General features: G+C 44.8%; 2 protein-coding genes across 4 annotated transcripts in view; one reads left to right on the plus strand and one right to left on the minus strand.

Moving 5' to 3' along the window:
• The window catches only part of ZBTB20 (zinc finger and BTB domain containing 20), a 1375461-nt gene that overhangs the window by 177483 nt on the left and 1171043 nt on the right, over positions 1-26935 (plus strand). The gene's annotated exons all lie outside the window — the stretch shown is intronic.
• LOC146801696 (uncharacterized) overlaps positions 1-26935 on the minus strand; it is a 48034-nt gene that overhangs the window by 16091 nt on the left and 5008 nt on the right. Inside the window, exons 2-4 of the mRNA XM_085623710.1 lie at positions 14347-14429; positions 14174-14241; positions 14049-14069 (exon numbers count right to left, since the gene is read on the minus strand). Coding sequence (XP_085479836.1) covers positions 14049-14069; positions 14174-14241; positions 14347-14429 — 172 coding nt within the window. The remainder of the gene's footprint in view (positions 1-14048; positions 14070-14173; positions 14242-14346; positions 14430-26935) is intronic.

Genomic DNA, 26935 nt, shown 5'->3' on the forward strand with positions numbered 1-26935 from the left:
GCCAATCCAAAATAGCTTGTACCTTTTGAGGATCCATGGCTATTCCTGTCTTGTTGATTCAGTAACCCAAATATTCTACCACAGATTTGTCAAATTTACATTTTTCAGGTTTACAGAAGAGACTATTTTGGCGTAGTCTTTCCAGGACTTGCATGACGTGCGTACGATGTAACTCAGGAGCTGCTGAGTAGATCAATATGTCGTCTAGGTAGATAACCACTATCTGGTTTAGGAGGTCCGAGAACACTGAGGAAATATGAATTTTGTGATCAGTTATGTCCCCTATCGTAGACCCCAACGGCTCCATGTGCATGCTATAAGTACATGTATGTTCCCTCCTATTCCACTTTTGAAGACGCAAATATATGTGCGTCCACCGTCAACATGTCCTCTTTCAGATCCGCCATGAATGGGTCAGATATTCCATTCCTAAGTATGAAAGGCCACCGACTTTATGTGGTTCACTTGCCACATTTTACAGATTCAGGCGAGTAGGCCCGAATTCTGTCATCAAGCCTTTTCCTGCCTTCTGCCTCTGAAAGCTCCAGTCTGAGCCTGCATCTGTGACCATGAACTTTGTCCTACTCCCTGCGCGGCTAACGGTGCCTGATCCAGCCTGTCGCCTGCCAAAAAACTGTATTTCACCTTCGAGATTATCTCCTTCACTCCTCATCCGATGCATTCCTGTCTAGTAGTTTAGGTAAACATTCCTCCAGCTACCGTGCAAAGGGCCAGGCCTCGCTGTCCTCATGCAAGTAATTCATAGCCCCGTTACCATGGAATATTCCTACCCCCTCGCATCTAGTGTAGACACTTAGACGCTTGTACACGCATTAACAGTCAGTATAGTCAGTATAGAATAAGATTCTATCCTAAGAGACCTCTCCTTTTGGATAACACAGTTCTTTAAACATAGGATATTAGATATGATTTGGGATTAGGTTGACATAACCCCAGACTTCTGTCTCCACATGTAGAGCTAAATGTCAAGTCTCCTTCACCCTCTAGTTGCACGTCAATCACACGTCATGCGGCTGCGCGCGCATCTTTGCCAAACATTTCTGCTGACATTGCAGGATTCTTTTATGGATCCACCCACTTGTGACATCATGTTTAATGACGTTTCTTAAATTACGCCCTCTATTAGCTACGTATGCACCTTTTATCAGCTGTTACGCCTCTTGCATCTGTTTCACTGTAATGTATTTTCTATAAAACTGCCTATCTGTCAATAATATATGCTCCCTTCCTTCCTGAACTTTCGTGGTGATGGAATAGAAGGCCCACAATTCGAATTGTCTTCCTTTTTATAGGAATAAAGCATTTTAAACCCTCTAATACCACGGATTCTGCCTCTTATATTTACTGAGTTATTCTTGATAGACTTTACCGCATAAAAAATAGTACCGGTAACGAAATATTTACCACATAAATTGGCGCCCGAATAGGGACACTTTCTCATCTCACGCGCCGGCGGTGCGTTGCAGGCCCGGTCTCCTGCCACAGCTGAACGGACAAAAACGCGTATCTACAGGATTTCCTGTGTCTCCTTCCGGCCAAGCGGGGACGACTGAGGCTGCGATCAACACCCAGACGAGGCGGTGAGAAGTGCGAAGTATCCCGACCAGCGCCTAGCTGAGAGAGCAAGATCCGAGGTATACAGAGTCCCGCCAGGTTCCGAAGTTCCGAGTCCAGTCGAGTCGAGTCCAGTCCGGTCCAGTTTCAGTTCCGTTCCGAGGCCTTCCGTTCTGAGCTACCCGGTGAGTACCATTACCGGGGAGGCATTTTACGTGCACATAGTCTGTGCCGGTCAAGACGGGTTTGGGTACACAAATCCGGTCTGCACTGTTTTAGCAGTGTATCTGTACTGTTTAACCCCTTCCATGCCCATGACGGAACGGTTCCGTCATGAGCATCGGTTGCGCTGTGCTCATGACGGAACCGTTCCGTCATGGCCCCGCCCGCGCTCGAACCCTTCAGCACCGCGGGGGAATTCCCGCCGCGCTGAAGGGGTTAACAGTATATACAGTATGTCTTGCATATAAATAAGTATTATCTAGTGTCAGTATAATGTCAGTAACTAGTTTTCTATTAATTATCATTGTTCGTTAAAACTGTTAAATGTTAAAATGTTTTAAATACGTTCTATATATCGTGGTGTGAATGACTGTTCATTATTGTGTTTTTTGTATAAAGTGTGTTCTAGTAATAAGATCTAAAAATGCCGCTCTTTTCGAAACTAAGACAGATCAAAACCAGAAAAGGTGTACTCGAAGAAGCTGTTCCCATCCCACCTAGGGACACTCCAGGATACTTTATGTATCATAAGCATGGCCTAGACGCCGTATTATTTCTTGATTTATGGGTGGACTACACCAAAGAATTACCAGAGAGTCAGAGATGGCCCGCAGCGGGGACCTGGGATGCAGATTGCATCATGAGAGTAGAAGAAGAATTATGGAAAAAGAAAGCCAGACAGTCACAGAAAGATGCCATTGAATTATGGCGTAAAGAATCATATAGACGTACAGAAAAAGCACTCAGACAGGAAGATAAGGGTAAGGAGAATTCAAATAAAGTCCGAGAGAATCTATTAATTGAGGAAGGTACCCGAGTAAAATCAGAACAAGTAGATAGACAAAGAAACGCCCTTATGAATGGTATGTATCCACTTCTGGCCGAAGGGTTACCTAAGGCTACTCCGGAAATACCAAAAGACTTGCCACCTCCATTATTTCCGATAAAAGCACATCCCAAATCACATCCCAAAACAGCAAAGGACGTTTTCCTTTCCTCCTATTTAGATGACGCAGCTCCCGAGTATGCTAATGCCATACCACACATACCGCTTGCCGATGGTGTTCAACACCAAGAGCATTCGTCTGTATCCCCGCAATTACAAACTCCTACACAAGTTCCAACAGACCCGTCCGTCTCTACAGTTTTTCCCGCATCTACAATCTCTATCCTACGCCCAATGAATCCTTTCGTGCCTAGCACCTCAGATGGTGCTACAGGAGGTACGACAGATATGTTTGCCACACCGCCGAGAAATAAACAGACCCTTAGGGAATTAGCACACCAACGTACGCCCAAACTAGCAACTCCCGACATGCTTAAGGAACTTCTAGTAGATTGTAGATATGATCCTGTGCCCGGTAAACGGGACGAAATGCTGCTGTCATCATTACGTATTCGACGAGCTGCAATATATTTAACGAAGCTACCAGGAATGACTACACATTTAGAAAATATATATCACTTTGTCCAGTCGGGGCGAGGTCCTGAAAGTATTAGTAGAGCCATGGAGTACCAAAAGGCGGAGGTACAGGGACAACTGTTACGTTTCCTCATAAACTGTGTAATCAGAAATCAAGACCGGCCTGGGGTAAATCCGGAAGAAATGCAAAAACTTGTCACTTGGGGCCAGAATATATCAGAAGGGAGACATGATAAACAGTTATGTATAGTAGCTATGTACCGAAAGATCCGCAAAGAAGTAGAACGAATACACGAAGAAAGATTAGAGGTAGACGCCGCTGACCTAAACAGAGAAGAGGAGGAGCAAGAGTCAGAGCAAGTAGAAACGATAGCTTATGTAGGTAGAGGAAGACCCCATAATAATACCAGAGGTTTTAACGATCCGATACGTCCGATGCGTCCAGAAAATAATAGACATTTCCCAAACCCTATGCTAAATACAAAATCCCCCGAACACCTATTCCAAGCCGCTGATAAATTACTCCGAGATCGAAGGGGGTACCACATGCTCGATTCCATGGACGAACAAGAATTAGCCAGGTCAGCAGTACAATGGGCTGACAGTCCCAGCGACTACAATGATGATGTACTTGCACACACATTTCTGAATCTAGACCCATACGAACAGCGTTTAGCTAGTATATACATGATTCAACACCTCCTTATATTATATAAAAGCCAACACTCCGATCCAGGACCCTTACCTGACATATTGACAGAACTACTCACGAACATATGGAGAGGGTCAGGTACTGATTTGATTAAAGAAATTCTAGAATCCCGAAACCAATATTTAAATTTCGTATGCCCAGAACACGTTCCAGTTCCCATAATGGGAAGAAAAATGTATCACATAGATAGACAGAACCCGTTACGCGAAGTACACCCAATTAGAGGTGCTGGTGATAACTTTACACGCGTGTTTGTGTACACGCCTATAACTAAATTGGAATTATTAGAAATGAAGAAAGTAGTACCCAGCCATGACAAGGACCCAGCAGGTTTCCACCGTGAGATAAAAGACATGTTACTCATGGGAGAGTATACCTACCCCGACATTATGAAAATATTAAAAGTCCTATTACCCGCCGGTGTTTATGAAAAACTCAAAGAAAAAGAATGGGAGGTGGGAGACCAAAAGATAGATTGGACCGCATTAGAAAACGAAGAAAAGGCCCGAGCTGCAGGAGCAGGGCTTGTGGAAAAGACTACAGCACTAGCAGGATTACTAATACAGGTACTGCCACGTTTATTAACTACGAAAAAGGAAGACTGGGGTGCAATCTCAGCCTGTAAACAAAAACCAGATGAAGACACTAGTGATTTCTATTCCCGATTTGAAAAATGTTTTAGTATAAATAGTGGCATAAAAGCCAGTAGTGAGTCATACCCACATCTGTTTGTGACAAAATTAGTTGAAAATTCTCTGCTACAAGTCAAGAATAGAGTATTGAAATTCGAAAGTACCTGGCAAGGTAATACCCCATCACAGATGCTACAGATGTTACAATATCACCACAATAGAATTAGAGAAGAACAAGAACACGAACAAAGACGTATGAAAGATACAAAAATGAAAATGCTTGTTGCACAGTCAGTTCCAGCCGATGGTCATCAAAAGGGTGATTCCGCAAGTCCTGCAAAAGGGACATGCAACTATTGTAAACAACCAGGTCATTATATACACGATTGTCCAGTCCTGAAACATAATATTGCTACAGGTAGAACCCAGGAGAGACCACGTCCACCTAGACAGGATCAGAATCAACAACAAATACCTCAGCATGCACAACCTAGGTTAGCTCCCCAACAACTAGCTCCGCAACAGGCAGCTCCACAACAGATCGTAGCACCACCACAAGCGCAGCCTATTGCTGCAACACAAGCAACAACACAACAGATGTATCAGTATGCACAAGCAGATTATCCCGATTATCAGCGATACTCATGAAATAGCCTAGAGAGGGAAGTTGGCTTACCCCTTATTGAGGTTCCTGTAGACCAAGAGGGACCTTATGTACATAGCAAATTATTAGGGGAAGACAGAAAGTTTTTACTTGATACAGGGGCAAGCAGAACAACTATAAGACGCAGTGAAGTTCCAGGGGCACCCCTCTCAGGCTCACAGAATATTTCCCTTGGATTCTCAGGAAAACCTATAATCAATGACGTAACACAACCTCTTCCACTTACAGTAGGTCCATTAACACGTACTACAGATTTGTTGCTTACTAAATCATGTCCAGAAAACTTGTTAGGCATAAAAACATTGAAAGCTCTAGGAGCTATAATATGTTGTTCTCCGGAAGGAGTACGACTATTTTTACGTGACTTTAAAGGTCACTACGTATCCAGAGACCTGGATCACCGACTACAGAATTTACCTACACATTTATGGGCACAAGGCCCCACTGATGTTGGTTGCATGAACATTACACCATATCGAGTTACACTGAAAACAGGAATAGTACTACCACGAATGCGACAATACAAGCTACCACCAGATGCTGTAGTGGCTTTACTGCAAATCATTGAAGAGCTCATTGCACAAGGAGTGGTTGTCGAAACTGACTCCAATGTATGTAATTCTCCGATAATTCCGATTCTTAAAAGAACGGATCCAAAAGCTCCACCAGTATATCGATTAGTTATTGATCTGCGCGAATTAAATAAATGTATTGTACCACAATACCCTGTGGTCCCAGATATCTCTTCATTACTCACAGCTATTGACTCAGAAGCAACGTTTTTCACTGTAATTGATCTCAAGAATGCTTTCTTTAGTGTCCCAATCGATCCGGAAAGTCAATATTTGTTCGGATTCAGTTTAAATGGACGAAGTTTTAAATTCACACGCGCACCTCAAGGATTTACAGAAAGCCCCAGCATCTATAGCCAAGCACTGAAACGAGAACTTGACAGTATCCACATGCCAGTTAACACTGCCTTGCTTCAATATGTCGATGATCTGCTGATCACCGCTCGAAGCGAACCTGAATGTGAAAAAGCGTCACTGACGGTTTTGAAATTTCTGGCCGACAAGGGGCACAAGGTGTCCCCTTCTAAGCTGCAATTCTGTGTACAGCGAGTTGTTTACCTTGGGCACTCGCTATCCAAGGAGGGAAGGCAGCTTACATCCGACCGCATCCAGTTAATCGCTAACATGCCACCACCCAAGACACTAAAGGAGGTACGGGCTTTTATAGGCCTCACTTCATACTGTAGGCAGTGGATCCCTCAATATGCATTTCTAGCAAAACCACTCATCCAGTTGACAACACAGGAGGCAGCCACATCGACTGTCCTCCCTTGGACTCAAGAACATACACACGCCTTTGAAAGCTTAAAGAAAGCCTTATGCCAAGCACCTGTTTTAGCAACACCATGTTACAGTAAACAGTTTACACTCTTCGTTACAGAACGCGAAGGTACTGCTTTGTCAGTACTCACTCAGGAACAAGCAGGATCACACAAACCATGTGCTTATTTCTCTAGTACATTAGATCCAGTAGCTCAGGCACTTCCTGCGTGCCTGAAATCAGTGGCAGCAACAGCTTTAGCAATCAGACAAAGCGATGCCATAGTGCTAGGACATCAATTGACAGTACAAGTACCACACGCAGTAGAGGTTCTCTTGAACCGCACACAAACACAACACTTGACTATAGCGAGACTCACCGGTTACGAATTGACATTATTTCAGCCACACATAGAAATCAGACGTTGTAATACGTTAAATCCTGCCACACTGTTACCAGTAGGCGGAACAGATCCATTGGCACATGATTGTGTCGAAGTCATTACTATCACGACGAAACCCAGACAAGACTTGACAGATATCCCTTTGTCAGATCCAGACTTGACATTGTATGTAGATGGGTCATGTATGAGAACAAGTACAGGAGAGTTAGTGGCCGCTTACGCAGTCACAACAGACACTGAAGTCATTGAAACAAATTGTATTAATACTTTGTCAGCTCAAGCAGCAGAGCTCATCGCTCTGACACAAGCCTGTATTCAAGCCACAAATAAAAAAGTCAACATATACACAGATTCACGTTATGCATTCGGAGTCGTCCATGACTTCGGCGTACTGTGGCGAGAGAGAGGTTACTTAACTTCTCACGGTGCCCACATCCAACACGGACCCCTCATTCAAGCCCTATTAGACGCGATTCATCTACCTACTGCAATATCGATTATGAAATGCAAAGCCCACACAAAAATTACCGATATCATTTCTCAGGGTAATGACCTAGCTGACAGAACAGCTAAACAGTCTGCTCAGAATCAGACTCACACAACTGACATGACAAAGACAATAGTTCCGATACCAACGCATTGCATGACAGTTAAGGATCCCGCCCTTGATGTAATTGACATACAGACACATGCTACACCAGAAGAAATAAAGAAATGGACTGAATTAGGAGGGATCCAAACGGATCAAGGATGGATGACGAAGGAAAAATCTATATGGTTTCTTCCCGACTCTATGGTCCAAGTCATCATTAACACAATACATAGTCCAGCGCACCTAGGAGAAAAAGCTATGCTAGACAGTATTCAACACATTTGGTTCAACAAACACTTGCGAGCCGCAGCTAAACAAAAGGTTCGTACCTGCATGATATGTTGTCAGTTTAATCCAGGTAAAAGCATCCCCGTAGAGCAGGGTGGATTTCAACCTCCCGATCATGCTTTTGAAGTCCTCCAGATGGATTATATCCAGATGGAACGATGTCGAGGATTCAAATATGTTCTCGTAGTTGTCTGTGCTCTTTCCCGTTGGACAGAAGCATACCCGGTTTCAGATTACACTGCCCCGACTACTGCCAAACAGTTAGTTCGAGAATTCTTCCCACGGTACGGTTTACCACGTGTTGTCTACTCAGATAACGGCCAGCCGTTCTCATCCGAACTAATGAAACACGTTTCCCTTCTATTAGGCTATCAATGGAAATTTCACTGTGTCCGACATCCCGAGGCAGCAGGTCTCGTAGAACGCCATAATCAAACTTTGAAAATTAGATTGTCCAAAATATGTAGAGAAAAAGGAGTCGATTGGATAGTAGCCTTACCAGTTGCGCTCTTTTACATGAGAATGGTAGCACATTCTCGAACAGGGCTATCCCCGTATGAGGTGATCTTCGGTAGACCACCAAATATGTGGGGGACGCCTATACCTCGCAAAATCACTGACGTTGACTGTAATATGCTGACAGATTACCTGGCTTCCTTGATGTCTGCACTACAATCTTGTCGTTCACAGGTATCCGCAGCTTTTCCCGACAATACTGAGGTGAAGCCCCATGACGTGGTTCCTGGTGACCTGGTGCTGGTCAGGAACTTTGACCGGAAGACCCAACTGGATCCTAGGTGGAAGTCACCGAAGTTGGTTCTACTCACCACAAGGACAGCCGTGAAAATCGAGGGAAGGAAAGGGTGGTTGCACTCGAGTCATATCAAGAAATTTTATGGACTACCATCCAACGTAGATACTCAACCCTGTATTCCCTCACAGACAGACTCAAAGCTCCCCTTGGTTGAGCAATCGAACTCAGAAATTTATAAACTAAAATTGAGGTCTAGTAAGTCAGACAATTTGATTGTTTAAGTCCTCTCCAAGGTGAATCGGTTGAATTTGTCTCTGACATGTATCCTCTAGACCGGAATAGAGAAAGAAATCATCAGATGCAGCTCAAAAAGCATGCGTATTGTAAATCACTTCGTAGTCACTGTACAGTAACATTATTAATTTTGTTTTTTCTAAGTCTTCTGATCATTATTTTCAGCATACTATTGCATATGTATTACCCTATTCTTAAACATGCTTACAATATAACTGCAGAACATTCTTTTAGTGAATTTCCTCCGCATGAGTTGTCATATAGATTTGCGCTGCGCAACAACACATTCATTAGTATGCTACATCATTCCCATCAAACCAGCAATGCCTCAAATTGTTGGATATGTGGCCGACTCCCTCCCTATCAGAACTATAAGGGAGTTTTGCCCCTCTTTCCCTATCCGTTCACACACAATGGCTCCTGTGGAGCATGGTTTAGTTTGATTAATTCCCTAGATTCAAATTCCGCAGTTTATCAAGACATCTGGGTATGGGGAAACCTGAACCTAGTTTTACTTAAAGTCTGCTACCCTAACAAGGAGGGACTTCCCAAAAGAACAGGAACTGATCTAGAAAATGAAGTATATGGATTAGGTAACTTTACACTTAACCTCATGATCCTGAACGTTGAATCTGAAGCTACACCAATCTTGCCCGCCATGTCAGTATTCCCAGTAAAAGGGGAATTATGTATAAGAAATAATGGTTCCATACACATGGGCCACAGTAAATGCACCACTGTAATAAAATTCAGTGATCAAGGCAAGTCTACATTTAGAGCTTCCCATCATTCCTACTTCATATGTGGCCAGACCGCATATATATGTCTACCTTTAGATTGGGATGGTACCTGTTACATAGCATTCCTTCTGCCACCTGTTTTCCTAGCTCCTCCTGATTATCATAGAAATACCCATTTAGTACACAATAGACAGCAGAGAGATCTCCCAATTGTCGATTACACTGAAACAGCATGGGAAAAATACACAGATTTCAATAAAGGTTTCTTTCCCTATATAGGTACAGTCACTAATAGTAAGCTGATACGTAGATTAACCAGAACCCTTGAAGCAGTAGTGAACGAAACTATTTCCGCCTTAGGCAATTTAACAGAAGAGCAGTCTGCTATGCGGATTGTTGTGCTTCAAAATCGTCTTGTCCTTGACGTCATCCTGGCCGATAGGGGCGGAGCTTGTAGGGTCATCGGATCAAGTTGCTGCATTTTCATCCCAGAAAATTCGCCGTCAGTATATAAAGCCATAACTCACCTTCATAAGATTGTAAGCCAGATACACCAGAGTCCAGGCACCTGGACTTGGTCCGGTTGGTTCTGGGGCGTGTTGTCAGCCTGGGGATGGAGAATCCTATCCTTCCTAGGTATTGGCTTTCTCATACTATTCAGTTGCTGCTTATGTCTACAATGTGGGCCAGCGATTTGTGGTCTGTGTGCCACCTCGTGTATCCCACATCCAAGTTTTCGTTCAAGATCCCGGAAGAAGAAAGAAGAACAAATGATGCTATATGAACAGATCGATGGATTGATGAAGATCGATATCTCCTGAGGGTCCGAAGGGGACAAGGAGGGAATGAGGAAATATGAATTTTGTGATCAGTTATGTCCCCTATCGTAGACCCCAACGGCTCCATGTGCATGCTATAAGTACATGTATGTTCCCTCCTATTCCACTTTTGAAGACGCAAATATATGTGCGTCCACCGTCAACATGTCCTCTTTCAGATCCGCCATGAATGGGTCAGATATTCCATTCCTAAGTATGAAAGGCCACCGACTTTATGTGGTTCACTTGCCACATTTTACAGATTCAGGCGAGTAGGCCCGAATTCTGTCATCAAGCCTTTTCCTGCCTTCTGCCTCTGAAAGCTCCAGTCTGAGCCTGCATCTGTGACCATGAACTTTGTCCTACTCCCTGCGCGGCTAACGGTGCCTGATCCAGCCTGTCGCCTGCCAAAAAACTGTATTTCACCTTCGAGATTATCTCCTTCACTCCTCATCCGATGCATTCCTGTCTAGTAGTTTAGGTAAACATTCCTCCAGCTACCGTGCAAAGGGCCAGGCCTCGCTGTCCTCATGCAAGTAATTCATAGCCCCGTTACCATGGAATATTCCTACCCCCTCGCATCTAGTGTAGACACTTAGACGCTTGTACACGCATTAACAGTCAGTATAGTCAGTATAGAATAAGATTCTATCCTAAGAGACCTCTCCTTTTGGATAACACAGTTCTTTAAACATAGGATATTAGATATGATTTGGGATTAGGTTGACATAACCCCAGACTTCTGTCTCCACATGTAGAGCTAAATGTCAAGTCTCCTTCACCCTCTAGTTGCACGTCAATCACACGTCATGCGGCTGCGCGCGCATCTTTGCCAAACATTTCTGCTGACATTGCAGGATTCTTTTATGGATCCACCCCATTGTGACATCATGTTTAATGACGTTTCTTAAATTACGCCCTCTATTAGCTACGTATGCACCTTTTATCAGCTGTTACGCCTCTTGCATCTGTTTCACTGTAATGTATTTTCTATAAAACTGCCTATCTGTCAATAATATATGCTCCCTTCCTTCCTGAACTTTCGTGGTGATGGAATAGAAGGCCCACAATTCGAATTGTCTTCCTTTTTATAGGAATAAAGCATTTTAAACCCTCTAATACCACGGATTCTGCCTCTTATATTTACTGAGTTATTCTTGATAGACTTTACCGCATAAAAAATAGTACCGGTAACGAAATATTTACCACAACACGTTGTCCATAAACCTTTGAAAGATGGAAGGGGCGTTAGTCAGCCCAAAAGGCATAACTCTGTATTCGAAATGCCCTAACGGGGTTCGAAATGCAGTTTTCCACTCATCCCTTTTTTTGATTCAAAGTAGATGGTAGGCACCCCTGAGATCCAACTTGGTGATCATTTGAGCCCCTCTTACCGACTCCAGTAAATCCTTAATCAGCGGATAGCGGTCTTTTATGGTGACTTTATTCAAGCCTCCGAAGTCAATACATGGTTGGAGATCTTTAGTCTTCTTGGGGACGAAGAAGAGGTGCGCCCCGGCAGGTGACGAGGATCGAACAATAAGGCCACTCTGGAGATTTTCCTCAAGGTATTGTCTGCGAGTCTCTTTCTCGAGTTCAGTGAGAGAATATACTCTTCCGAAAGGTACTGTTGCTCCAGGTTCCAATGGAATGGCACAGTCAAACTCCCTATGAGGAGGTAACGTCGCGTTCATAGGCTTCTGAAAGATGTCAGCGTATGTATGGTAGTGACTTGGTACGCCGTGGACAGAGTTAACTGAGGTACAGGATTCCTTTCTTATCATAGGCATTACCTTAGGAGACCAGTATTCTTCAGTGGGGTAACAGAATTGTTGACAGAAATGAGATGACAGGGAAATGGTTCTTGTCTCCCAGTTGATATACGGGTTATGTCTGATTAACCAAGGTATACCTAAGATGATGACGTGGCTGGGTTTGGCGATCAAAAGACAAATGTTCTTGGTGTTTTCCAAATGTAAGTTGTAATAACGGTGTCATGTCTTTGACTGGATCGGAAATAAGAGGTGTTCCGTCCACAGTATGGACTTGTTCTGGGTTCTCTTTAGGGACATGACTAATTTGCCTCTCCTTAGCCCATGCTTCATCCAAGTACATCCTGCTGACTTCACTATCCGACAATGCTAGTATCTTCTCTTCTGCTCAATCTGGAAGCCTTACAAGCATAGGTAGAAGAAAGAGAGAGGTGGAAGTTTCGTTTGAGGTACAGTTCGAAGGGATTCCAGACCATTCCGTCCTCTCCCTTCTCACAGAGGACTGGATTTGGTGTTTTCCGACTGCCTAGGAGGGCGAGTGGGACTATTGCGAATAATGTGCCCTGAGGAGCCACAATACAGACACAGTCCTTGTTTTCTTCTGTGTTCACATTCAGCCTCAGACAGGAGTCCCCTTGTTAAGCCTATCAGCATAGGTTCTTCTCCTGTGGAAGGCTGTATGTCGGACATGGGGGTTTCAGTTTTACGAACGTTAGGTCGGGTTACTCCGGTATACTGCTGGAGTCGTGACTTTCGTCTCTCCAAACGACGTTCATTGAGACGTTGTTCAACTGATAATGTTAAGTCTATGAGCTCAGTCATAGTCTCAGCACGAGGAGAATGTACTAACTCATCTTTGATTTCTTCTCGCAGCCCTCTGTTAAAAAGGATTACTAGTGTTCATTCCACCCAAGCAGTTTCTGCCGCCAATTGCCTGAAACCTGATGTACAGCAAGACGTCCTGACTTCCTTGTTGGATGTCACACAAGGCTTCTTCCGCTGATGTCTCCAGCCCAGGTCTTTCAAACATCCGTTTAAATGAATCAAGAAAAGACGCATAATTAGAAAGTTGTGGGTCTTCTGTGGCTACCAAGGGTGTTGTATTAAAAGGGGTCGGGATTGTCCCAACTTATGTGATGCACAACGATGGACCAAAAAAGGTCTTCACTCCTAGTTCATGAGCAAATTATTACAATAATCATAATAAACGATGTTGATTAAACATAAAATAGCTTGTATTTTACAACATAGTTAGTCCAGTAATTCCAAGCAAAAAATTAACGCATCATGTCTTCTTGTTACAATATTTTCTGTAATCCCCATGACATGCTGAAGAAATAAAGTTCAAACATTCAATCTTCTCCAATGTTTAAGCAAAGTCCCAATGCATTTTGGGTTTTAGCAACCCTTCTTCAGGGGATTGGAGTCATCAAAGAAGGTAAAACTTAAAGGAATTCCTCCACAGGAAACTACAACGAAAGAGTCATGTATCAGTTTTTACTGAAATTGTATACAGGTGTATTATTTTAGGATTTGCACTCCATGCATGTGAAGGTGCGGTGCTGTGACCCTGGCTCATGATAGTGCCCAATTTCATAAATCCATCAGTGTCTCGTGAAAAACATCATCAGGGTGTGACTCCACTGAGGTGCTCTATGCAGATACCAGATAGCCAGCATCGGAAAACCAAGACATTTGAATAACAAGTGTGCTGTGTATCTGAAACGGAGATGCCCAGAAAGGAACACAAAGCCAAAAGTGAATGAGTGTAAAGCATAAAGAGCCGTCCCGTGTTTCGTAAAAATAGCATGAAAATTAACTGCTTACCCAACTGTATTTAGAGTTGCGCTGTAATAATAACAATAATAACGAGTGAAAAAGAAGGAAACAGAACTATAAGCACAAGGACAAAACTGCCCTCCAATGATCTATGTGTAGACGCTCGAGCTTACCAGAACAGTACAAACAGCTGAGTCCGAAAAGCTTCAAAAGGACCTTCAATCAGACTGCAACCAACACACTAAAAACCAAAAGTGAGACATTATAAGTCTCCAGTGCAAGTCATCTTTTGGGGTAAATATCAGTAACAAATTATGCAAAATTTGTAAAGTCGTCCATATCTCACCTCTTGAGAGTAAACAGAGGGCTCCTCCAACAACCGCGGTGACGAGAAACGAAACTCGCATTCAAACTGTAGCGTAAATGCAACTGACGTTTAAGGCGTCAGTGCGTGTAAACGTGAATGATATAGCCAATCTGAGGAATGCAGTAGATATCACATGATCAAAAACGTGAAGGGTTTTTTAAAAAGGGAATCAATTACAACTTTAACAATTTAGCGTGGAAAGCACAAAGCATGCGTCTGTAAATTCAAAACGATACCAACAAATATACGAAAACAGTGCAATCTATCACCAACTGTGTAGTCTTGCCGATAACCAGTTATGACCGCTGAAGGTTACGTAGGACTAAGAGGAAACATGAATGTGTGCACTAAAATGTGAAAGACCCAAAAGGGTGCATTGCTTCTGAGCGGGATGTTATGAAAATAAAGAGTGAAAAAATTCAAAATTGTCTGGGGGACACGCGACGAGTGCAAATCCTGTACAATTAAAGACGTGCAACAGATATGTAGATGTCAGTATACAATTACATTGTATTAGAGGGTACAAAAACTTTATTTACAAAAAGCATATGAGTTCATAATGGTCATTCAGCGCCCCGGGAATCTCCCCCAGGGCTCAGACTCCTGTAAAACGTGATAGCACACTATAAAGACTTAACGATCTGTATACAACTGTTTAACTTCATTTACCAATTGACAATAGCGGAGTGCAGGTCCACACCTTTTTTTTCACACTTGTACCAAGGGTGTTGCCCATGCTAGGGCAGGGCCAGACAAGGCACTAATCAGGTACCCACCTTTAGTTCTATCCAAGGAAAACTGTGCTGGACGAAATGCAAAAACACAGTCAAGGAATCCAAGAATTCCTTCACCTTGTTGGGATCTCCAGAGTAATGAGGAGTAGGGGCAAAGACCTCGGGTACATCGGAATTGTTGGTTGTCAGCTTGTGACGTAAGGCTAAGTTTTCTTTTCGTAGCTGTTGTAGGAAACGGGTGGCGCCGCGGGTGGCGAGTCGGCCTGCGGCATAACACAGTCATGTATACGGCGGTATGTTACATTATGCCAAAGCAAACAAATAGTGGTGACTGTGGTACACACAAGGCGGGTTACATCACAAATCAACCTTATTCAAGTATGGAGATCCATTTGGGTCAGTATTACTCACTCATGGGTGGCAGGTGGACATTTGTGCTCGCGGGTTATCAGTTCCTTTTATGGGTTTCTATATTTTTCCCATGGAGACCATATTTTTTCCCATTTTTTACTACAGCCCCTACTGTCGTATATCACCTTTTCAGCTTGTTGGCACCAGTTCATGTCGGCCTCCCATTCAATCACTAATGCGAGGATGTGTGTCCCCCGTTTGCGCGCTATATTACGCTTTGCCGCCCCAGCCGCCAAGGCCAGCCAGAGTCTATTATGTCTAGACCAGTCCTCCTCTCCCTGATCATCAATAGGAGCCGCTTGGCATCTACGGGCACTCTCATCCCCAGCACCCTTGACATCACTGTTGTCACTCCATGCCTGAATGAGTTGATGACTGGGCATTCCAACAGAGTATGGAAGAAGGATCCCATCTGCTGGCAGCCTCATTTGCACTGAAGTGACTGCGCTTTTGCCCATTTATGGAGTAGCGTGCAGGGGTAATATGAGCGGTGTAGGCCCCTAAGTTGTATCAGTCTGAATTGCTCCCTGATCGCTATCTCTCTTGGGCACTGCACCGCTTCAATCCATCCTTCATCCTCAATACTGCCCAGATCGTCTGTCCAGGCAGCCCTGAGGGAGGTCAGAGGGTCTGGTGCATTATTTAATATTTTCTTGTATATCGCGGATGTCCCTTGGTTTTCAAGGAAATCTTTACTCTTTTGAAAGCTGTGGGTATTCTAAGACAGTCTAAAAATATCTGAAAGAAGGAGCTTGGGGTCAGTGCAGTGAGCAGAGATGGAACACAAACAAATTGGAGGATTAGAGAAACAGCTGAATGTTGTCTCTGTCGAGCAGCATGTAAAATTAACAGGTATCCCTTTCTCTGCTGCACTATGACGGCCTTAAATAAACCACGAAACAGAGCTCTCATTTTTTTCCACATTGCATTCTGGGAATTGTAGTCTGATTGATTATATTATAAAAGTCCCAGGATACAAATGAAAACTATTTACTAGATTAGCTACTCATTAAGGGGCATGTGAACTTTAGAGGTCAGCAAGAAATGGCGTAATTAAATGAAAAAAAAACAGGTTTTTTAATAAAAAAATGTTTCTCTCTAAGCACCCCGCCCCAACTAAACTTTGGACAGGCAGTATCCGTTCACACCTGAACCAGAGTGTGTGAGTGTTTAAGGGCCCTGAACTAGCAGTCAGGACACCATCACTTTACCATGAACACAGCCAGAGTAGACTCAAACTTATGATGCACTGGCCCATATGGCGTCTTAGCCACTTTGGGAAGGAGGGCCTGAGCTATACTTTTCGTACCCATGCCAGTAATAGGGTTCCAATGCTGAGCAACCGTACAGAGCAGCGTGGGTACCAGCGCTTATGCGCCACATATTCCAGGTGGTGCTTCAAACCCATTCACTGGTAGGTTTAGAATGACACTTAATTTCGAAAGGTGACACACAATACTCTCCCAACTCGCAGCCTTCATTTTCCGAATATTTTTATCAATAACAAACACTGGCCACTTACAGAGAAGTTTTGCGTCACTGTTCGAAAACGGAGATCTCCTTTTAAAAGAAACGCACGCAGCGATCTCACAGATCATTAGACACACTTTTGAAACCTTTTTCATTTTTCTGCAGCGCCCATTAACTGCTAAACAATATGAAGTGATCTTCACTTTTTTCCTCCCAATACCGACTTCCAGTTTACATGCCACTCAGTGCCCGTGCATCTAAAAGTTATGCGCATGAAGGCCACTGTGGTATTAAAAAAAACATGAACACGGGCGCCGTGATCAAAAATAAAGTGCTTTTAAAAATAAAAGCGGACAGCATAATGAACCCTTCAAAGCACGGTTTGCAGTGCTGGAAGTGCTTGGCAAATGCAAAAAGAACAATTGATGGACAGAATCCAGAACAATGTCATACATTCACCCCAGTACAGAGATCTGGGCCTAAAGCCATCGTTTTTTTGCTCACCATGCTGTTCCAGTTTGTACCCAGCCATATGCAAATCAGTCTTGACCCTGCACCCAATGGGAACAGTCCAGCCCGAACTGCCAGGCCCAGTCCTCCCTGGACTGGTAACAAGCATCCTAGGCCCTCATCAGCCAGGGTAGCTTGACTCCAGTGGCATGGAGAGCACGGGACGTGGGTCCCTTGCTCACAGTGCCACTGGATTCAAGCTAGCCTGGCTGAAGAAGGGTCACATACCCTGAAACCGGTCCCAGGATGGTTGTTTCTGGTCCAGGGAGGACCTGGCCTGGCAGTTCGGTCTGGACTGTTCCCATGGGGCTCAGGTTCAAGACTGATTTGCATATGGCTGGGTCCAAACTGGGGTGGTGTAGTGGGCAAAAGAACGATGGATTTAACCCAGTTCTTTTGACTGGGGGAGAATGTTTGCATTGTCAGCATTCCGTCCATCATTTGTTTGCTGTAACACTTTTCGCCTTAAGTAGGATAGGTATGCCAAGACGTGGGTCCCTTGCTCACTGTGCCACTGGATTCAAGCTAGCCTGGCTGAAGAAGGGTGACATACCCTGAAACCGGTCCCAGGATGCTTGTTTCCGGTCCAGGGAGGACCTGGCCTGGCAGTTCGGTCTGGACTGTCCCCATGGGGCACAGGGTCAAGACTGATTTGCATATGGCTGGGTCCAAACTGGGGTGGCGTAGTGGGCATAAGAACAATGGATTTAACCCAGATATTTTGACTGAGGGAGAATGTTTGCATTGTCAGCATTCCATCCATCATTTGTTTGCTGTAACACTTTTCGCCCTAAGTGGGATGGGTATGCCCAGACGTGGGTCCCTTGCTCACTGTGTCACTGGATTCCAGCTCGCCTGGCTGAAGATGGGTGACATACCCTGAAACCGGTCCCAGGATGCTTGTTTCCTGTCCAGGGAGGACCTGGCCTGGCAGTTCGGTCTAGACTGTTTCCATGGAGCACAGGGTCAAGACTGATTTCCATATGGCTGGGTCCAAACTGGGGTGGCGTTGTGGGCAAAAGAACAATGGATTTAACCCAGATCTTTTGACTGGGGGAGAATGTTTGTATTGTCAGCATTCCGTCCATCATTTGTTTGCTGTAACGTTTTTCGCCCTAAGTGGGATGGGTATGCCCAGACGAGGGTCCCTTACTCACTGTGCCACTGAATTCAAGCTAGCCTGGCTGAAGAAGGGTGACATACCCTGAAACCGGTCCCAGGATGCTTGTTTCCAGTCCAGGGAGAACCTGGCCTGGCAGTTCGGTCTGGACTATTCCCATGGGGCACAGGGCCAAGACTGATTTGCATATGGCTGGGTCCAAACTGGTGTGGCGTAGTGGGCAAAAGAACAATAGAATTAACTCAGATCTTTTGACTGGGGGAGAATGTTTGCATTGTCAGCATTCCGTCCATCATTTGTTTGCTGTAAAACTTTTCGCCCTAAGTGGGATGGGTATGCCCAGACGTGGGTCCCTTGCTCACTGTGCCACTGGATTCAAGCTAGCCTGGCTGAAGAAGCGTGACATACCCTGAAACCGGTCCCAGGATGCTTGTTTCCAGTCCAGGGAGGACCTGGCCTGGCAGTTCGGTCTGGACTGTTCCCATTGGGCACAGGGTCAAGACTGATTTGCATATGGCGGGGTCCAATCTGGGGTGGCATAGTGAGCAAAAGAACGATGGATTTAACCCAGATCTTTTGACTGGGGGAGAATGTTTGCATTGTCAGCATTCCATCCATCATTTGTTTGCTGTAACACTTTTTGCCCTAAGTGGGATGGGTATGCCCAGACGTGGGTCCCTTGCTCACTGTGCCACTGGATTCAAGCTAGCCTGGCTGAAGAAGGCTGACATACCCTGAAACCGTTCCCAGGAGGCTTGTTTCCAGTCCAGGGAGGACCTGGCCTGGCAGTTCGGTCTGGACTGTTTCCATGGGGCACAGGGTCAAGACTGGTTTGCATATGACTGGGTCCAAACTGGGGTGGCGTAGGGGGGAAAAGAACAATGGATTTAAGCCAGATCTTTTGTCTGGGGGAGAATGTTTGCATTTTCAGCATTCCGTCCATCATTTGTTTGCTGGAAGTGCTTGGCAGCATATAAAAAAATAATGAAAAATGAAGGGCAGGGGGGATGGGCGAGGGGGGTAAAAGAAATAGTACCTGATATAAGCGGCCACTAATATCCAGAAATCAATCTGTAGCTGAACGGTGCTCCCGAGCAACAAAACGGAAGTCATGCATCGGATGGGAACCAATTAGGAGGCTGCAAAGAAGAGGAGCGCTGCAATCACCCTATGGTAAGCAGCAGGCAGGAATGTAGTCCTATTGTCAATAAAAACGGTCTTGCAGACAGCGCATGCGCGCTGATGCTCTTCCTAAAAAAATGTTATTTTTAAACTGTTTGTTTAATTTGTAACCTCATTACAACTATTCATGCATGAAATATAAATATCCTCCACCTGAGTTTTGGCCTTGCACTAACAGTGGTCTTTCACTTGTGTTACTCGTAACTAACGTTGCCCTTTACACGGGTACATTTATTTTTTTGTGACACTCCGCGCAAGACATTTAAAAATAGTCCTTTACGCATTCACCACACACTGGGTGGTGCTTCAGTTGTTTAATTCGTTTATCTTACTGTCCCTACACAAAACCTATTCATGCTGCAGTCGTGTTACAGCGTGAACTAAATAAAATGACCTTATGGAGAGGTTACATAAGAGACGTCAGAGTGGAGTAAAGTCAATGAAGTGAAAATGTGGATTCATACAACTTTTTAACATGCCATTCAGTGTCCCTGGTACCCCAGCTAGACTTCCAGATGTTTTATAGGTTCCAGGATTGGACAGGAGCTCCATATGAAGCGGTAAGGCACTACACAAAGTGACTGCATGAAACGTCATTGCGCCATGCCTAGCCCCCCTCTACCGATCCAATCCTGGATAAAGGAAACTCAGATTTTCTCTAACTGTAACTACGAAGACACGTGATGGGGCCTTTTGGAGTCTAGATATTCCGTACTCGGCTAGAGATGCCGGACTTGGTGAGCTGACTGGAGAAAAGAGTGCTTAGGAGGTGAAGTGTCGGCCTGAGATGGTGGGTTGTTGCCACTTGCAGTGACGTGACTCTGGAGTGCGGACTCCCTAAGAAGCGCCTATTGACAGCTTTCTAGTTCCCGGGTTCGGAGCATTTGATAATAGTCTTCAGCTGTGAATTTACACGGGGTGAGATTTAGAATGTGTTTGGCGCACATTTTGCCACCTCCCTCGGTTCATGCAGAGATGAATACATTAGACAAATGGTAGTGCTTGACGATTTGAAATTGTCTGCGAGTTGCAGAATTCCTGTTAAGAAGAAGCTGTACTTTAGTGCAAAAGGTACTAAATAAAAGGATGTAACACAACTTTTAGCGGTCCAGCGTTAAAGAACTAGTTGTAACTGAGAACCTACATTCGGAAGAGGTCATGAGAACCTGCGCCTCTGATTAAACTGTAAAATAACATAATAGTACATTTCGTGTTTCGGTGGAAGGCAAAATAAAAACTCCAAAAAAGAGGTATACCTTAGCCCCCAGCAACCGTTTTGTGTCCAGGGGCCCAATTAAATGGTTAGCCACCAGGGGGAGCTCTTGGACGCTCGGTATCAGGTGCACGTTCTCCTTTGAAGCTGTAAAGAAATACCACGCGAATCACGGGTTGTTTCCCACACGGCTCACTAGTGATGCAGACTGGGCCCTGCGATCTCCATACTTTAAAACCCCGCTTTTCATTGGGCTGAAGAGGAAAGGAAAGGAGACCTGCATGCTTTACGCTTGGTGCTGTGGAAACGGCATTTTTTGTTCTCTCCATTTCATGAAAATTCATTAATCTGTGACATTTAAAGACTGTGTCTGAGAGGTGTCTGGAGCTGCGGCCGGCTGCGCGCATCAATAGTTTCCCAGAACTTGGCACTCTGTCAATATTTGGGGGCCTGGGTAACAGCACTTAAATGCATGGCCTGCCAGCCGTCACCCTCGTACCATCTCTTTAATGAGCCCGAGTGAAGCGACATTAGGACGTCAACTGCTCTCTTCACTCCGCCACACAATGGAGACAAACAGGGCTTCATTATGTGCAGTCAGGGCCTAGGACTCAAATCATGCAAAAGAAGCGTGGAACGGTGAAGAAATACAAAATAAATATGTATCGTTATTGGCGAAGAGGGGGCAATTATACAGGCCGCTGCCTCCGCAGATGGACCCCGACGTCTTTCCATTGCTTGGCGACTCTGTCCAGAATGCATGGCTCCTCGTTGTTTACTCTGTGTGTCTGTGTGTGTGTGTGTGAGAGAGAGTCTGTGTGGCTCAGGTGTCGCAGAGGATGTGTTTTGTCGGCGCCCAGGCACCGGTCGTATGATTGTCTATCCCAAAAGATTCCGGGGGCGTTTAAAGAGCTACAGACGTAGGTGTGTACATTTGAAATCTTAAAGGTATTCTCGAACAGTGGTGAAATGAGCCCGTTTAATAAACCTACATTCGTGAGATGTACGTGATAGGTTAAGCTAAAGTGTGGAATTTTAACGTTTATGCCACTGTAATGTTTTCCTTTTAAGACATTTTTTTCCATTAAAGGCGCGCCACCCCACACACATTCGGAGGATACTGGAGTGATTGTTTCACTTCACTTTCTTCCCTTCTGGGCCTGATTGACCTGGGAGTAATTTAGCTGCTTATCTGAGTGTGGGCTGTGCTCTGCTGGATGTCTGTGGGTATCCGCAAAGTTAGAACGCGTGCGTTACATTAAACAACATAGTTGTATTTTCTCTGGCCGCTCCTCTGCCAGGTGTGTTTGCTCATGTGCTCCGATTGTGCATGTGCACAATGTATGCATTACTAACAAAATGTAAACGTACATTAATGCCCCCTCTATGTACGCACACATGTGTGGATGCTGTAGCACCGGTAATCCTACATTGTAACTATCCAGCTTTAAGCACTACTTGCAGAAACAAAACATTTGAATTCCTGACTCAATCCATTTCAATTAAATTCTTTACTTTATTAGATTTTGATACAAATCATAAAAGCATACAATAAAATTACCATAATAGTACACTTAAAATTAGAACAGTAATGCACAAATTAGTTAAAATCCTACAATAAAATATAGCAATATTGAATTAAAAATGCATATGGCAATATTGTTCTTAAATGGAATGTCACCATAGCTTAATTAGAACCTGTGCTCCATTTTTATCCTATGTGAATCACGGTCCATAGATCTCTATTCTGCATACATTACAGCATATTGGCAAAGACGTAATTTGTTGTAAGAACAGTAGGGCAGGGCAACATTGCTTACATTTATGGTCACGTAGGATGAGCAAGATAAAACGCCGTCTAAGTATCTTATAAAAAAGGCACACAAATTACGTGCAAAATGCATTGATCGAATAAGCCATCAAATGGGCATTTTGTTAAAAAAACAGACCAGTCAGGTTTCAGGAAAAGTTACAAGTCGATTACAAAATGTCAAATCTGAGTCTTGTCAGAGCACACCTGTGTTATGATTATAAACATATATGTTTAAGGCAAGGTTGCATGCCATCCCTAATAAGCATCATTTGATTATTAACAGCACTAGGGAGCATATTATCAAGCCAGGCGATAAAATTATCGCCGCTGTAGCGGCAGAAAACTGCCGCTAAAACGGCGATAATGGGCTGGATAATATGCTCTATGGAATTCCAATTGAAGCCCATGTTAGACGTCCTTCACATTTAACATGGGCTTCAATTGGAATTCCATAGAGCATATTATCAAGCCCATTATCGCCGTTTTAGCGGCAGTTTTCTGCCGCTAAAGTGGCGATAATTTTATCGACGTTTCTTGAGGGACTACACTTCTGCTTTCAGGTGGGACCTCAGCTATCCCTAGCGGGACTAGTTATATACCGCCCTCCTGGTAGGGATGACCCCAACCTGACAGCTCTGTTGGATGTGATCGTTCAGAGCTCCCTCATTTCCTCACAGTTGGGGATTTTAACATCCATGTGGATAAGGAGGGCTGCGTCCCTGCAGAGACACTGAGGGCCACACTGAAGGCAGCCAATTTGAGACTAATCAACGATGGCCCCACACATAGAGCGGGTCATACGCTTGATTTAATTTTCTCCAACATTAAAAATGTGGCGGTGGAGACGGCACTGCCGTTAGTTTGGTCAGACCATTCGCTTATTCCATTTAAAATAAATTTAGCGGCCAATAGACCTGCGAGAAGCAAGTGCTCCTTTATGAGGAGACAATGGAAGAAGCTAGTCCCTGCCATTATGGGCCCAGTTCTGGCTCAGAATAAACCAACTCTAACCTCGAATACCAATACAGATGCACAGCTGTTTAATGACTGGATTGTGAACATGATGTCGTCCATTGCACCGGCAAAATGCGCAATGTCTAAGAGGGAATCCCCTTCCGCTCCCTGGTTTTCACAGGACCTTAGAGTAGAGAAGGCAGCGTGTAAGAGGCTAGAGAGGCTCTGGAGGGTAAATTACGGGACCCTGGAAAAAACCTGATACAAGGAAGCCTCCAAAAAACTGCAGAAGGCTGTTAGAAAGGCCAAAAAAAAGTTCTTTGCGGCGTCGATTCAGCAGGCAGAACATTTGAGCAAGGAAATCTTTAAGGTGGTACAGTCCTTTTTCAAACCCAGGTGTATTGATAGAGAGGTTCCCCCGTCGGCCACACTGTGCGATAGCATCTCAGAATTCTTCGACTGCAAAATTAAGCGAGTTTATGAGTCCTTCGGCCTTGAGAGGAGGACGGTGAAGACGGATATGGTTGTCAAAGAGGTGGCTGGTGAAACTCTGGCTCAATTTCAGCCTATAGCTCTGACCTTGGTCATGCAGGAATTAATACGCTGTAAGTCAGGGTCACCTGACGACCCCTGTCCACCTAAGCTCTGGAGCACAATGGCTGACTTTGTGGCTCCCACTATACAGCACATCTGGAATATGTCCATCTCCTCCGGGGTGTTCCCGGAGATATGGAAACACGCCACCCTCCTCCCATTAAAGAAAAAACCAAATGGAGATCCCACGGACCTTAGTAACCTTCGTCCAATTTCTCTGCTGGCAGCGCCGGGCAAAATGCTTGAGAAAGTAATCCAGCGGCAGTTGAGTAAATTTACGGAGGAAAATAGGATACTGCACGAAACGCAGTCAGGCTTTAGACCCGGTTTTAGTACCGAGATAGCACTGATTGAGGTGGCAGAGTCAGTGAGGTGGTCGATGGATTCGGGAGACTCAGCTATGCTGGTGCTCCTGGATCTATCGGCTGCTTTTGATACGGTTGACCACGCGAGGCTGTTAAAGCGACTGGCAGAGGTAGGCCTCCAGGACCAGGCGCTGGGATGGATACAGTCGTATCTGACTCAGAGAACCCGGAAGGTGGCACTGGGGACCGTCTCTTCAACACCTAAGGTTCTCAGCTGTGGCGTCCCTCAGGGATCGGCACTTAGTCCAATATTATTTAATATCTATCTGTCTCCGCTTTTTACGCTGATTGCCAATTGGGGAGTCAAGGCAATCTCATATGCCGAAGACACCCAACTGGTGTTCCCGTATTCGGAGGTGTCGGAAGCGGCCTTTTCAAGCTTCAAGGGCTGTCTCCAAGACGTTGCGTGCTGGATGAACACCAACAAATTAAAACTTAATGCAGACAAGACGGAAGTGATTTTCTTTGGAAAAGGCTCCCCTCCACCCTCGGAGCTTTGGTGGCCGGCGGCGATGGGACCGGCCCCTTCGCCTAGCCAAACGGCAAAAAATCTGGGGGTGCGTTGGGACGACAGCCTTTCCTTTGCCTCGCATATCCAGCAGGTAGTTGGGTGCTGTCTGTGCAAGTTGAGGAATCTACGGAAGATTCTGCGAATCCTACCAGAGGGTTGCCGAAAATCAGTAATCCATGCCACAGTGACATCAAGGCTGGATTACGCTAACGGCCTCTATCTGGGCTTGCCAAAGTACCTAACTCAGCGGTTGCAAATGGTCCAGAATGCGGCTGCGAGACTGTTAATGCGTATTCCATTCAAGCATTCAGTCTCTCCGCACCTTCTTTCACTTCACTGGTTACCAGTAGCCAGCAGGATCAAATTCAAGGCACTCACGCTGGCCTTTAGATCGCTGTATGGCACCTGCCCAAACTACCCGAGAGCTCGGTTGCCGAGATATACCCAGGCTCGCTCCCTCCGCTCCAACTGCCGCGTTCAGCTAGCAGTTCCACGAACAAAAGGGGCTTGGCTGGGAGGAAGATCCTTCTCGGCCAATGTGGCGGCGCTATGGAATACCCTGCCCCCAGCGCTTCAGCAGGCCCCCTCCGAATCCTGCTTAAGCAGATGTTGAAGACTTGGCTCTTCACCCAACCGCGCTAAGTGCTCAAAATTGGTCCCTGTGGCCATGCCTGCTGTCCTAGCACCGGGACACCTCCTTGTGAGGTAGCTGTTCGCGCTTTAGAAAATGCCGTATTATTATTATTATTATTATTATAATATGCCCCTAGGTTTGCCTAATTCTACTAATAATTTTTGTTCTTCGTAAAAGGATAAGCAACAGTTATTTAACTCTACTACTTGTTTGGATTAAGGAGCCAGGGTTATCGAAATAGTTTAGTCGTCCTAATCCCAAGCAAGATTGTTTTATATGTTTCACCCATAGGTTTTGCAAAGACAGTGATGACTTGATAAAGTATTTAGCAATCTTTCAATTTAAGGCAGTCTTAAAAAAAACAGTGGCCCATCTACTAATCCTATTTTGCGAGTCGCAATCAATTTGCAACTCGCAAAATAGGAATAGTTACTCGCTATTAGGAAGGAGCGTTCCAAGGGCGTCCCTTCCTAATAGCAACTCCTTAAGCTATGTAAGAAAGTTTTGTGATCGCAATTGCAGTCGCAAAACACTTGCAGTTTACCACCCTCTTCAAGAGGGTGGTAAACCATTCGCAAACGGGAAGGGGTCCCAAGGACCCTTTCCCTTTTGTGAATGGGTGTGCAAACATTTTTTCAGAGCAGGCAGTGGTCCCAGGGGCCACTTCCTGCCCATAAAAAATGAAACTGAAAAGTTTAATTTTTATTTTTTAAACGCATCCCATTTTCTTTTAAGGAAAATGGTCTGCATTAAAAAAAAAACTGCTTTATTTAAAAGCAGTCCCAGACATGGAGGTCTGCTGACCCCAGCAGGCCACCATCCCTGGGAGTGCCAGTCATTCCCAATTAGGTCGCAAATTGCGACATCTTCATTAATATGCATGAGGCATGCAATTTGCGACTCCATTAAGAATCGCAAAGTGTCTCAAACACTGTTGTGAATCCCAATAAGCGAGTCACAAATTGCGAGTCGCAAATGAGACACAATTTGCGACTCGCTAATTGGCAGGTCGTACATCTGGCCCCAAGTTCCTTGTGACAAGCAAAAGAGGAGCTAC

This window comes from Triturus cristatus, chromosome 8 (assembly GCF_964204655.1).
Source record: "Triturus cristatus chromosome 8, aTriCri1.1, whole genome shotgun sequence".
In the NCBI taxonomy this organism is placed as follows: domain Eukaryota; kingdom Metazoa; phylum Chordata; class Amphibia; order Caudata; family Salamandridae; genus Triturus; species Triturus cristatus.